The 15,083-nt window shown below is 40.9% G+C and overlaps 2 protein-coding genes across 3 annotated transcripts in view; one reads left to right on the top strand and one right to left on the bottom strand.

Annotated features, from left to right (window-relative positions):
* The first annotated feature begins 1,477 nt into the window (after window positions 1–1,477).
* zgc:175107 overlaps window positions 1,478–15,083 on the top strand; it is a 91,966-nt gene continuing 78,360 nt past the window's right edge. The window contains exons 1-4 of the mRNA XM_088649862.1: window positions 1,478–1,533; window positions 2,107–2,194; window positions 6,366–7,181; window positions 12,492–12,500. Coding sequence (XP_088505988.1) covers window positions 2,122–2,194; window positions 6,366–7,181; window positions 12,492–12,500 — 898 coding nt within the window. The 5' untranslated portion in view covers window positions 1,478–1,533; window positions 2,107–2,121. The remainder of the gene's footprint in view (window positions 1,534–2,106; window positions 2,195–6,365; window positions 7,182–12,491; window positions 12,501–15,083) is intronic.
* si:cabz01054394.5 overlaps window positions 7,400–15,083 on the bottom strand; it is a 263,846-nt gene continuing 256,162 nt past the window's right edge. Inside the window, exon 4 of one of the 2 annotated variants that reach the window (XR_015942533.1) lies at window positions 7,400–7,703. The gene's annotated coding sequence lies outside the window, so the exon portion shown is untranslated. Of the gene's footprint in view, window positions 7,704–13,405; window positions 13,736–15,083 lie in introns of those variants that run through there. The other variant, XR_015942534.1, reaches the window with a different exon arrangement.

The raw sequence follows: 15,083 nt of genomic DNA, 5'->3' as shown, positions 1-15,083 counted from the left end.
ATGGCCACCATACATCGTTTGCCTTCTCACATACTAATATCAGGACGTTAATATCACCAACCATTCCTGTTTTAATAAGGTGTGTCCATATAAATAGCCCACCCCGTATATACTGACAATCTGTCACTCAATCTTAAAATTATTTTGGTGTTAAATCTTGATACGTACACTCCTACTGGATCTTTTGCCCCATCTGTGTAAATCTGTACAAAAGAATTAAAAGTTTCTCTCATGAAAATGCCAATATTATAGCTGTCGCTAAATAATTATTCTGCTTTTTCTCAGTCCTCCAACAATCTCATGTCGGTTCTGGAATATTCCAAATGGACACACCTTTTAATGATAAATTGGGACAAATTTCCTTATTTTCCAAGCTACATTGCCTGACCCACTGCTTATATTTCCACCCAGAACTACTTCCTCCGTTCATTTAACATTGCACACATGTGCTTTTTTATTACAACCCTTTAAATTAACCCGATACATCAGTGCAAGTTTTCCCCTTCTCAAATCTAGTGGCATCTCCCCCCTTTCTCTCATAGCATCTAGAGGTGTTGATCTTTTTTTCCCACAGCATATTCTGAGCGCTTTTGATTGTATTTTATCCAGCTTCTTTAGTTGATGGCAACCAACTTTAATGGTGCATTACTGCCCCTTCTGTATTGGACAGTGTTGCCAGATTGGGCGGTTTTTAATTTGTTTTTGTGGGTAAAAAGTGACATTGGGCGGTTTTGCAACCGCGTGCCCGCCAGCCCCGGTCTTCACTTATAAACCTGTTATGGTCTCCTAAAGAGATGGCATTGCCCCGTTCTTCACATACAAAAGTGTTGTGATCTCCCAGCAAGAGACACCACGGTGCTTTTTGGCTTTCAGCGGGAGGGTTTTGGGGCTGGAATCAGTCAGCTACATCTGGCAACACTCGGATAGGAGTGTGAACCGGATTTGGACAGAGATAAACTGTTCCCTATTACTTTATACTCCCCTCACCACCCATTTCTTCTTCTTGTCATACATTAACTATACATATTTCATTCTATATCCTATTTGCTATACCAGTGACCCTTAAGAAATATAATAAATGTGAAATAATTCATGTCTCTTGATGTTTTTCCTAGTATATCCTTTATAGAGCACCCTCAATTTCCCTTAATTTTTCTTTTAACTTTGTCCTTTCAGTGTCATATTTTTTTACACTCAAGCACCACATGTTCCACAGATTCAATATTACAATATTCACACCTATCACATGCAAGTACTTGTATAATCTACAATGTCCACTCCTTATCCTAGTTATGATAATTTCTTTTATTCAGTTTCTTCCAATACCCCAACCTTCTATATAAATGTCTTCATTTATTCTCTTCATCCCAAGTTTTCTGCCATTTTTTCCATATTTTTTTTAGCCAAATCATTGTTTTCGCTTCTGCTGAACTTGTTATGCTTAAGCTCCAAGAAGGACTTTTATTTTGGTATAGATGCGTGACGTCACAAGCATGCGCCGCGCTGTTGTGTTTTTGATCCGGCTAAGGAAAGGTTTGTGTTTTTAAGTGTTTAAATAAACCGATTCGGTTCATTTGTGGCTTTTTAAAAGCGTTAAAATTATTGTTTTTATTTAGCATGACGTAGTTTTTTATTATCTAAGTAATTATATATATTTTTCTGTGTAAATTGACAGTGAGTTCTCAAGGCATAATAAATGAAAGCAAACGCATTTGCTTTCATAAACACAAAGGCATACACCTCATTATTTAAATATTAATGCTCGTTTTGAAGCGTAAATATTAAATATTATTCTGTTAATAACGGTGAGACATACAGTTAAGTTTTATAGTGTTTTATTACAAATATTAGTAGTAAATAAATAATAAATACATTTAGTATTATATAAATATATTAGTCTACAAATATAAATAGTAAATAAATGATTAAATACCCAAACAAAATGTTTTATACTCAAATAAACTGTATTATTTACTCTTTCAATACATTTGTTTATCAAGTCATTCAAGGCAATTGATAGTCACACTGACTGACTTACCAGCGCACTGTCTAGTGAACTGAAGAGCTGATTGACACGCACTGATGATTTACTCTCAAACCCGACAGAGCGTCAAAACAAAGATGGCGGTTGTGAAAGAGGAAGGTGAAGAGGTGAAGATTGAAGAGTTCAGCCAAGTTACTGCGAAACAATCAGGTTGGTTTTCATCCTCAAAGTTAATCATTTTAAGTGTATTATTACATTTTTCGCTTTAGAAATGAAGGAAATTCTCAGTGAACGTCATGTGAGATGTTAAAGATGTTTTAGTGTATATGAATCCTCGCGTGTGCAGACATGTTTCCATATTTCTGAGAGGAAAAATGTACGAGTCTGAGCAAAATAATGATTTAGTGTCACATTAAACTTAATATCTGTTCATGAATGTGTGGCTTTCATAATTAAACTTTACAGCTATCTGGTGGTTAGCACTGTCATCTCACAGCAAGAAGGTGGCTGGTTCGAGTCCAGGCTAGGTCAGTTGGTATTACTGTGTGGAGTTTGCATGTTCTCCCCGTGTTAGTGTGAGTTTCCTCCTGTTTCCCCCACAGTCATATGCTATGGGTGAATTGAATAAGCTAAATTGGCCCTTGTGTATGAGTGTGTATGGGTGTTTCCCAGTTCTGGGTTGCAACTGGAAGGGCATCTGCTGTTTAAAACATATGCTGGATATGTTGGCGGTTCATTTCGCTGTGGCGACCCCTGATAAATAAGAGACTAAGCCAAAGGGAAACAAACGAATGCTATCTGATGATGGTATATGATGGTATCCTTCTTCCTTCACACTGGGATTAATTAGTCAGGAATTTTCCGGAACATCAAATAATTCCTCTATTACAGACGTTAAAGTCAGGAAAGCACCTTCGTCAGTATGAAGACATTTTATAGGATTTTTGGTCTTAAAGAGAGGTTAATGATCTATGATTTATGATTTATGATACCTCTTTACATCAGGCCATCATTTCTGTCATCATTTTCTGGGGTATTTCTGAAGAATCAATTCCCAAGTACACAGTTTTAAAGTTACATTCCAGACTCAATCCCATAACACGTTCCAGTTTAAGCAAAAACTTGGGACAGCTGGTGCAAATCTACGCTGGAGCTTAGCTTGGGAACCCTGACTAGTGAAAGTTGAAGTGAGCCTTGCCAAGTATTGTTTAACCCACATAGCAGCTCTTCAGCTTCAAAAAGGAGGCGGAGAGCTTTTGACGGGAGTGTTTGATTTATTTACTTAGATCGTGCGTCTCAAACTCAATTCCTCGAGGGCCGCAGCTCTGCACAGTTTTGCTACAACCCTATCAAGCAAAGCTGATCCAAATAACCGGCGTTCAAAAGAGTCTTGAACACCTTCATGGGTTTGATCAGGGCTGGAGCAAAACTGTGCAGAGCTGCGGCCCTCCAGGAATTGACTTGATTGAGAAATTGAGACCCATGCCTAAAGCTGCGGTCACATTCGAGTTTGAGCTTGCGAAATTGTGTCGTCCGGCACGGTGAAAATGGGGCGGGATTAAACAAGATAGACATTAAGGGCCTACTCACACTATCCCATCCGTACCGTGCCCAGGCCCGTTTCCCGGATCGTTTGAGAAGTGTGAGTGCGCTGAATCAGGCTCAAGCACGGTTCACTTGGCCGGCCCTGGCCCGGTTGGAAGAGGTGTGCCTGAGCCCGGTTCACTTGGGCTTTGGCGCGGTACACTTGTGTGTGAGTGCAAAACGCGCCAAAGCCCGAAACTGAAAGCGAGACGTGACTTTTAAGGGGTTGTTTCATATGGATTTATTAATCATTCTTACTGTTCAGTGAACGCAAACTGCCATAGTTTATTAAAGACGAGAACTCCTCACTGCATGACAGCTGCGCGCCTTCAGCAGACCTCCTCATTCCTGCAGCACGAGAGCTTTATGATTGTTTATGAGCGCCAAAAGTGGTGGATCTGTTCGGCGAAATATCTGACTGCGTGTCCCCGCATCCCTAAGGACTGTTTGGCGAAATATTTGACGACATATCAAACGACTGAAACGATATAACTAGAGAAATCTCCACTGTGCTGCTGAGTGAGAGAGCGCTTCTCACTGAACAGCGCAGCAGCGATGACGTAAGCGTGTCCAGGCCCGATTGTGGTGTGAGTGCGGGCCTTCGGGGGAGACGGGAGGGGGGACAAGCGTGCTTTGGCCCCGTTCGAACAGTACCTAGTGTGAGTACGGTCTAAAAAAGCAAGCGACTGGTCCATTTTGATCTACGATTGGTCTCACGTAGTCAAGTGATGCGATTTTGCAGGTCAGAGTTCGCCAAGCTTGAACTTTTCAACACAGCGAACTGCGAAACTTGCAGCACGACCTTGCGTTTCCGGTCTGACGCATATCGTGCTTATGAATGGTAGTCTATGAGCAGAGTGACGGCAGCTTTAGATGCAATAAACTTTGTTTTAGTATTTGTAGTCTCAGTTCGTTGTTACATACAAGCATAAAATCCCCAAGATTATCAGGTTAGTGGTCTTAAAAAACATCTTAACATCTTTGCACATTTGCAACCGTAGCATCATCTGCATCGTAGCGCTGTAAACTACATCAAAACATTCATTCATTTTCTTGTCGGCTTAGTTCCTTTATTAGTCTGGGGTCACCACAGTAGAATGAACCATCAACTTATCCAGCAAGTTTTTTATGCAGCGGATGCCCTTCCAGCCGCAACCCATCTCTGGGAAACATCCACACACACACTCATACACTACGGACAATTTAGCCTACCAAATTCACCTGTACCGCATGTCTTTGGACTGTGGGGGAAACCGGAGCACCCGGAGGAAACCCACGCGAAACTCCACACAGAAACACCAACTGAGCCGAGGTTCGAACCAGCGACCTTCTTGCTGTGAGGCGACAGCACTACCTACTGCGCCACTGCCTCGCCCTACATCAAAACAGAACAAGCAAATAAACATAAAGAATAAACTCATTAACATTCACAATTAATAAACATTCAACAATCCTCTTGCTCCAGCCCGCACCCCCAAAATAGCAATACCAGTGACTCGCGGCCACCACATTTCTCAGAGGTGGTTACAAATATGCAAATATTTTCATCTTGTTGTTTTTTATACAACTATTAACTACTATCTTCATCTTCTGTGGGTTATCAATTAAATATGGCAAATCTAATTGTTTAATAAGGCCCCGTTTTAGTTTGAAAACGCATAACTTGCTATGGTTGCACCTTCCGTCCACACTACCCCGGAGTATTCGAGCCCCGAAACGCTGAAAAGGCCGTTATGGTTGTGGATGGGCAAAACGGAGACATCTGAAGACATTCTGATTGGGCATTTTTCTCAATATCACGTACACAAAGTTCAGTTTTGCATTCTTTGCTTGTAAGTTCAGACATCACAAGTTTATAACGAACTCCGGAGGACGCAAGGACACGTCGGGTAAATCTTCAAATGCAGTGTACTTTTTATAATGTCATGCACCCTGGCTACGTTTCACTATCTTAACACAGGGGTCACCAAATTTGTTCCTGGAGGGCCGGTGTCATGCATATTTTAGCTCCAACCCTAATCAAACACACCTGAACAAGCTAATCAAGGTCTTACTAGGTATACTTGAAACATCCAGGCAGGTGTGTTGAGGCAAGTTGGAGCTAAACCCTGCAGGGACACCGGCCCTCCAGGACCGAGGTTGGTGACCCCTGCTCTTAACTATAAAATGAAAACATCACATAAAGCACTGTCTCTTTTAATTTTTATATCAGCAACTTAAACATAACAGACACCAAAAATGCTAAGGCAACATGTACATATTTATATCACCGTCATCTTCACTATATGCAAATTTATAACAAAATGGAGCGTAATAACTTTCATTTTCATTGAAAAATATGAAACATTAGACTCGCACTGTGTGGTTTTGGCAATATGTGCTTACTGTCAGGCTATATGGACACAATAAAGATTATCAGAGGAAATGCGTGATGAAATATGAAATGGCCAGCTCTATTATATAATAATCAGTAACTGTATAATAACAGTATCAGTATAATAACCGTACTCAAATTTAGTCCTCTGCTTTTAACCCATCCAACTACACACACAGCGAGCATACACCGGGAGCAGTGGGCAGCTATTGCTTCCAACACCTAGGGAGCAATTAGGGCCTAGGTGCCTTGCTTCAGCTAGATTTTAAAGGTGGAGAGAGTGTGGTTCATTCACTCCCCCTTCTTCAATTCCTGCTAGGACAGGGAATCAAACCAGAAACCATTCCATTACAAGTCCAGCTCCCTAACCATTAGGCCACAACTGCCTCCACAACTGATTGGTGTTTGTCTTTTTCATCTTAGAGCGTGTGTTGCTGAAAGACGAGAGGCAAGATCTGAATATAACAGAGGAGAAAGATCAGAATGAAACACATCAAAAACATTTTAGCACCTCTGAGACTGAAAAGACTCCCTCAGAGGAAAAGCCAACAGCAATCTGCGTCAATTGTGGAAAGTGCTTCCTCAAGCGCAGAGACCTTAGTGTCCACATGCGGACTCACACCGGAGAAAAACCTCACGTCTGCCAGCAGTGCGGGAAACGGTTCGCTCAAAGAACCAGCCTCACGGTGCACATAAGATCTCACACCGGAGAGAGGCCGTTCACTTGCCAGCAATGCGGGAAGAGTTTCACTCATAAAGGGACCCTCAGGGCCCACCAGAAAACTCATCCCGGAGCGGCTCCGTTCTCCTGCAAGCTCTGCGGAAAGAGTCTCTCGCGAAAAGAAAGCCTGATTATTCACATGAGGGTTCACACAGGAGAGAGGCCGTTCATCTGCGGACACTGTGGAAAGGGTTTCCGATGTAAGGTCAGCCTCGGCTACCACTTGAAGATTCACACCAGGAATAACGGGTTCGTGTGTAAACACTGCGGAGCAAGTAGTCCGGACAAGAATCAGCTCAGGAATCACGTGAAGACGCACATGGGGGAAAGACCTTACATGTGCCATCACTGCGGAAAGAGTTCGCCCAACAAAACCAACCTTAACATCCACATGAGGACCCACACCGGAGAGAAGCCGTACATCTGCCCTCAGTGCGGAAAAGACTTCACCATTAAAGGGAACCTGCAGACTCACATCAGAGTTCACACCGGAGAAAAGCCGTTCACTTGCGCTCAGTGTGGCGACAGATTCACGTACCAGAAAGACTTGAAGCGGCATTCGCAGCAGACTCATTGCGGAAAAACAAGGTCTTCAGAGGTTATTAGGATGCTGACAAAAGGACGCAGTTCCAAGGATGTGTCTGGGAGGCTGTTTAATTGTGGCTTGTGTAATAAAACGTTTCTTTCGCCGTCACACCTGAAGATGCACTTGAAAAGACACGCTTTCATGAGACCGTATTTTTGCTCTTTGTGTGGGAAGGGTTTCAAGTGGCTCGGCAGTTTAAAATGGCATCAGAAAATCTGCATTTGCGCTAAATTAATTGCGATTGTTTAAAGCCCGGGTGTTACGGTGGCGCAGTGGGTAGCACGATCGCCTCACAGAAAGAAGGTCGCCAATTCAAGTCCCAGCTGGGTCAGTTGGCTGTTCTGTGCGGAGTTTGCATGTTCTCCCCGTATTGGCGTTGGTTTTCTGCTGGTGCTCCGGTTTCCCCCACAGTCCTAAGACATGCGCTATAGGGGAATTGGTTGAACTAAATTGGCTGCAGTGTGAATCAGTGTACATGGGTGTGTCCCAGGACTGGGTTGCAGCTGGAAGGGCGTCCGCTGTGTAAAACATACGCTGGATAAGTTGATTCCGCTGTGGCGACCCCTGATTAATAAAGGGACAAAGCCGAAAAGAAAATGACTAAATGTTACAAGACCTCGCTTATCTTGTTGCTATTGATTTTTTTTCAGTAGCTCTTTTTTGTGCTGAGAAATGCTAATTAAAATGGCAGACTAAACACTCGTTTTCTGATTGATATTGAATGACAAATGTATATGTAAATATATTTATTTTGTTATTATTTTATTATGATGCCACAATGATGTGACTTGAGAAAATATTGCTACTTAACGACACAATATGTAACATTTTTTCTTTAAAAATTTCATATTTTTTTAAAAAAACTACTAGAACAGTGTTATATATTTTGCTGATTTGTGTATTTACATAACCCTAAATATTCAAAATAGGAGCATGGAGCAATGAATAACATAAAAGTAATGAATCTGAATGAAAGGTGGATGGTAGAGCTGTAATCGGGCCATAAAAATTAGGCCCGAGCCCGACAGGTACATTTGGATTAACAGCTTTATGAAGCCTGAACCAGGCCCGGATTGGCCAATCGGGAGGACTGGGAGAGTTCCCGGTGTTCCGGTCTGTTTTTTGGCCGCGAGGGCCGGTGTTTCTTGCTGCTTGCACTCTCAGCAGTCGCACTTTTTTTTTCATTTATTTAATTATTTGACCATAGCCTCACTCTTTTTATTCATTATTTTGCCGCAGCTCCGCTCTTCTTATTTATTGTCTCGCAGCCCCATGAGCAAAATGCAGCCTGCAGGGTAATAATGGTGATTTAACTATCATTCCGGCCACTCGGGTGTATCTGCGCCATTGTGGTCCAGTGGTCAGCCAGTTGCGTTACGACGTCATCGATCCGTGTTCGATCCTACCCTGAGTAATTATTTTTTTTTTACATATAAAACTGTAAGGTTGTTGAAAAAGACGTGATAGTGTAATTAGAAACTGAATTGGAAATTACCTTATTTTAATATAGTCAGTCGTGAACTGAGGTGGGCCGGTCTAATGCTGTGTTCACACCAGACGCGGAACGCGCGGATAAATCGCGCCATTCGCGCGTAAATAGCCGCGTGAACATTTGAGGTTACTCGCTTCATTCGCGCGTCAAACCCCGCTTCATTCACGTGTCAAATTCACTTCAGAACAGATGCGGATTCGCGTGACGGGCAGGGCTTCTGTCTGCCCGGTGACTCTAGCTTCATAGCTAAATAGCTAACATGGATTTTATGAAGAAAATAACAGTGTTTATGTACTTTATGAAGGATGATAAACAGCGGCGATACGTTTAGGGCCGTGTCTGAGTCCACTACATCCTTTCAGAGGTGCATACAGCTCTTTAAGCTCATAGACTCCTCCAGAAACTGAACGTGGCTGATGGAGGTTTTCAACGGTGCTTCTGACTGAGCCCAGCCCAGTTTGATGAACTTCTTGTCGGTGTCTGCTGGGGGATTACCCCTGGGACACCGACAACAGGCGATACGTCACAATCACGCACCCACAAGAGCAAGCTCCTGATTGGTTAATGCGGCGCGAATGTCCGCTGAAGTTCAGATTTTCGAACGCATGTGATTCGCGCGAAACGCGCATTAAGCGCGTCAAACAAGCAAAATGCTCAATTCGCGCCACGCCATTCGCCCCATGCGCACCGCGCAATTCTCGTCATTCGCACCGCGCCATTCGCGCGTATCACGCCGCAGGATGTCTATTCGCACGTTTGCATTGACTTAACATGTAAATCACTCGCGCTTGACACGCGTTCCGTGTCTGGTGTGAACGCAGCATAATGCTTGAAACTCCAGGGGTGAAAAGGAGTCCCACTCCGGCCCTGGCCTGAACCCATTTATAGTCCGACATTATTCAAGTGTGCACATGCACACAGCTCTTTTGCCTTTTTTCAAGAATGAGTCATTTGTTTTAGCATCATTTATTCGTAATAAACGTAGGCTATAGGCCACTTTGGCTGGAACAAAGAAATAAAATAAGTCCTCGGTAACATCTCAGCACTCTGAATAGGCCTAGGTATATACACTTAGCCTTTAAATTGGCCAACACACCAATTAAAAGAAGTCTTTCTTCTTTTTTTAATGTCAAATTACATTAAAATAAATGATGACGGGTATTTGGCAATAACGAAATTAAGATAAAGGCTCTGCGGGATTTGTTTCGCCACTTCTCTTCACAATCTGGCATTAAGGCGACGGTAAAGCTGAATATTAAAAGAAGAATGCCAACATTGGCCTGTATACTCTGTCTACATTATGATTACAGGGTTTAATTAATATTAATTTATATTTTGATAATCCTTTACTCACCAAGATTAGGCTACGTGTTTTTGTGTAGGAACATTATTGAATCCACTGTAAATGGCTTTAGCGCAGTCCTGCGCTCAGGATGGTGCGTCCAGCAGCTGAACACCCTTTCATTGCTGCAGCTACAGGCCGAGATGCAGAGTTCTGCTCTGGCTAATTTTGCACGTTTTGGGAAGGATTGTTTGTTCATCCTTTACCAGCCAGGAACATCTATTTAGTTTTCCATGACAGCGGTTTTAAAATAGTGAGTGACCTCTCTACCGTAATACGCAGTGTATGAGCGACCGCCCGAAATACCTTGCCGGCTAGAATGACCGTTCTTTTTGGATGGGCGGCTAAACCTGAACGCAGTCAAAATCCGCTCTTTTTAACTTCTCCGTATTTTTTATTTCACCTTTTAATTTAATGTTGTAACAAACGATTTAATTACTTTCTCCCGCTAATCGAAATGCATCACACGACTATTCAGTTACTGCGCAAGCCAAGCCTGGCCCGACCCCATGTAAAATGATACGTCGGGTTCGGGCAAAGATCTTCAGCTCTAGTGCATGGTTCCTCATTAAATACTGTCAGTGACATGTGTGAATTTATCTATGTAGGTGCTGTACATTCTGAAAAAAAAAATTAAAAATTCAGCATTTCTAATTATAATAAGAATGATTTCTGAGGGAAAACGATGGCACATAATTCAACAATGGAAAACATCAGCTTTTAGTCATAGGATAAAACAAGTCATAAGGGTCAATGACTGAAACAAAAGCTATTGATGTATTGTTTCTTAGGTTTTGGACATTGTTTGGATATTTGAAAATCTGGGGTCTGTTTTTCGTACCTCGTTTAAATGATCTAAGATCATTTGGCAGATCCTGGATCTTTTAATCTTGATAAGTGATCTCTGGCTAATTTGGTTCTTCAAACAAGTTCGCGAATCGAATTAAAACGTCTGAATGAACTGATCTGAGATCGCTGCATGTGTTGTGAAGCACAGATCCATCGATCCTCAAAATCATGATCAGCAATGCAACGATTGGCTGACGGCACAGAAGCGTAATGACATCATCTGATTAGTATTCAATTATCCACGTGAGCAAAATTACATAAAATTCGTAGCAAACGTAAAAATGTAAGTCTGTTAAATAAGAAACGGAAAAACTTCCCACATTTGTTGTGGGCTGCAGGCTTCACACTCTCATGTGTCAAGAACATTTATCAATTTATTTAGATTTATAGTTAAAGCGGATTAAATAACTGGCTGTTAAGGATTTTAGTATTGATTAGTGATGGGTCGGTAATGAACGATTCGTTCATTTTGAACGAATCTTCAATATGACTCGGGAACTACGAGTCCTCTCAGGGAGTGATTCGTTCATCTGCGCGTGCGCACATTTGTGCAGGTAGTATCGTTAATTTCATGTCTTCATCACATTGGCAGAAGCCAATCATACGCGTTTAGAGCCGGAAAAACAATTGATCCGCTCACCTCTCGAGTCTTCTATCTGGTCTGAGTCACCTGTTCATCACAGGCCAATCACACACGTTTAGAGCCGGAGAAAGAATTGAACCATTCATCTCTCGAGTCCTCGGGTTTGAGTTATTCTGTCACGTGATGAACGAACGATCATGGCTCCTATTGGCTCAGACTGTGCATTGATTAAGATTATATGTGACTGTCAGTGTAACGTGAATGAACCCCTGACATTTGAAGACATGAAGAGGTGAGCTGAGCAAAGAGACAACAATACCTTCATAGACAAAAGAGCAGGTAAACATTGAAGTATTATTTTCTCCTTCTTAAATTCTACTTATGACTTATTTGTCATGTGATTAACCTTTTGGGCTAGTTGTAGATGTGTTTGGAAGCAATTCGTAACATTTTCATAATATTTTGGCAAATTGAACCAAATGAACGAAATGACTCGAAAAAAGATTCCTTCATCTCGATGAACGAGACTCAAAGATCCGAGTCAGTAAAATGATCCGAACTTCCCGTCACTAATATTGATGAAGGTGTCTGAAATTTTTGCGAAGCATCAAATCACCGGCTATTATTTGTCTAAACGTCCATATTAATAAATGTTCGCTTTGAACCCCTTGGGGAGAGAACACTCCGTGACAGTCTTTGTACTTCTATTTCAGAGTCTACATCGCAAAAGTTTTATTTTCATATTTTTTAAACTTATAATTAACTTATTGTTATAATTTAATTTATATTTAATTAACTTTGCCTGAAAATGACCTGATCTAATCCTGTTTATATCAAATAAACCTGCTCTGAACCAGGTTTGAGCTACCAGGGGGGTATTCCAGAAAGCTGGGTTAACTTACCATCTGCTAAACCCTAAACTCTCAGTTGATTTACCCAAAACCTGCTTACCGCGAGTATGTTGGTTCCAAAACAGGTGGTAAGAGTTAGTTAAATCAACCTCCTGAAGATAACCGCGGGTTAATGCGCGTGCACGGCACAAACCTGAAGGCATTTTCAGTAGATCGCCGAATTCACGAGTCACCATAGAAAGTCACGGTGAGAAAAAAAGGGCAACGCACTTTACAGAGGCGAAGCTGGAGGTTTTAAACGCAGAGATTACACATCTGCTTCAACGAAGGAAAGAAATATAGAATAAGAGATAAGAAAAGAAAAAATAAATAATAAGAAAGTTTATTAGTTCATTAAATTACACATGCCACCCTCCATTTTATTCATTGTAATGAACAATTAAACTACTCTTTAACATCCTTTTTGAGTATATTGTGTAACCATTCATGCATTTATTTTTCTTGCCATTAATTTCTTAAGGCCACAATATGTGTATTGACTAATAAGGCTTATAGAAATTGTAATCTTTCTGGAGCTAGACCTCTGTCCAAAGTCATTAAACACAGAAACATTCTCCTAAAAGGTAATATTTAATTACTGGAGCTCTTTATTTAACACTCTAGAATATTCTTTCTGACATGCAGCTAATAGAAAGAGGCCTGTCTAACTGCTGTGGTCCACCAGTTAGAGGAGCTGCTCTGTCCTTTAATAAAGGCTCATAAGTGGTTGAGTTTTTGACTTAAACCACACAATCTGTCACTGTTGTAAGTGATTGTTGTCAGGTAGCTTTAGCTTCTTTTTATGCTTTTTATTTTCCATGCAGACGAAGTTCCTTCTGCTTCAACTAACAAGCAGTGTAAAAATTTGTCTGCACTTTTCCATATTTGAATATTAATCTTGGATCACAAAATATATATATATATATATATATATATATATATATATATATATATATATATATATATATATATATAAAATTTAAATTCTAAAGTAGCTGTATAAGGTCCATCTTCAAATATAAATAAAGTCACATGAGCATCACCTTAAGGTGAGAAATGTATATGAAAAATATGTTACACGTTGAAACGTGCGTGTATAAAGCAGTGTAAAAAAATCATTCATTTTATTTCAGGAAATTAACAGACCAAACTATTTGATTAAACATAGTTTTTTGACAAATTATATTTCTTACCACTCTTCCATCTCTTTTGTCTGCCTGGGTCACTGAGATTTCCTCTGGGTCAGGCTGCAGGTACGTGTCATCGTATAAGGCAGAAAAGGGTATCTTTTGTCCTCCAGCAAGTAACAATGTAGTGCCCAGTAATGATTCTATTGTATAATACAAATGTATTAAAAATAAACATTGTGTAAAGCAACATTTGCTTTATTTTTTTTTTTTTTACTATATTTGTGTTATACACTTGAATCATTACATCCTGAAAATCAGCCATTTAGCATCAACATATAGTGATGAGGTGGGGTCATCACATATGTGCTGGTAGGATGAAGCAGTAATGAGTTTAATAGTTGAAACACCAAAAGATTGAGGACAGAACATTAAGTTGTAAAAACTTACACAAAAGTGTAAAAAACAGTTCAGTGCCAGGCATACTGTACAGGTGGTCATACTGCCACATTGTACAGTTGCCTAAAATGCCCTGACGCGAATACAAAGAGCTGCACTGAATGTTTTTTATGGTAAGCACAGACTTGCGGTTTGTCACATTTGATTTCAAAAAGGTTTGTTAAATACATTAACATTATGAATTTGGTTATGAAAAAAACTATGCACTTATAACCCTCTCACAACGAAAAAACTTGTATCTGTGTGTCCACATCCATAAATATTCTCATCAAAAGAGCACGCAATGCTCATTAAACTCTCTGAAACAGACAAACTCTGAAACATAGCAACTTACTCTCTGAACATAACCTGCTCCGGAGCAGGTTATCTTCAGAGAGTAAGTTGCTATGGCTAAATAACATACCCAGAAGTTACCTCCGATTTTGGAACCAAAGCTGAGGTTATCCACCTACTTACTCTCAAACTTACCCGGGTATGTCACATAACCTGCTTTCTGGAACAGCCCCCAGAACTGTTGCTACGAAAACAACTCTCGGATGAGTTTTGAAGAACGAAACGATCCTGGATCGTGTCAAATAGTCAGTAACCGAGTCCAGCTGATTGAGTAATCCACATAAACGATGAACAGACCCCTGAGGGTCCAAATAAATCAAAACACTGAGGAAAGTCTCAGTAAACTTGTCCAAATTAACTATATTAGTAAACAAACATTAGGGTTGGGTACCGAAGCCCGGTGTCATTATAGCACCGGTACCTTTGTAACCAGTATGAACCGGATCAAATCAGCATATGAATTTCAGTGCCTCATTTTCAGAGGTAGAGAGGAAGGAGGGCTGCTCAGAAATGCTACACGCCACTGTGGATGTCAAATCGTTGTCGTTCTAAAATGCCATTTAAAAACAAAGACAGTGTAAACAGGGCCTGAGTGTGTACTTTTGGCGAGCGGATTTGCAACCGGGGTGGGCGGAGGATCGCGATGCCGGTGTTGTCTATCGGACGAACCGTACATAATACGTACATAGCAGAGCTTGCAAAACTGTGTTTTTTTTTGTCGACAACACGAACGTTGTCAACATAACTCACTGGAAATCC

The sequence above is a fragment of the Danio rerio genome, chromosome 4 (assembly GCF_052040795.2).
Source record: "Danio rerio strain M-AB ecotype USA chromosome 4, GRCz13ab, whole genome shotgun sequence".
NCBI classification, from domain to species: Eukaryota; Metazoa; Chordata; class Actinopteri; order Cypriniformes; family Danionidae; genus Danio; species Danio rerio.
The sequence above is the reverse complement of the archived record's forward strand: the minus strand, read 5'-3'. Positions and strand labels throughout refer to the sequence as shown.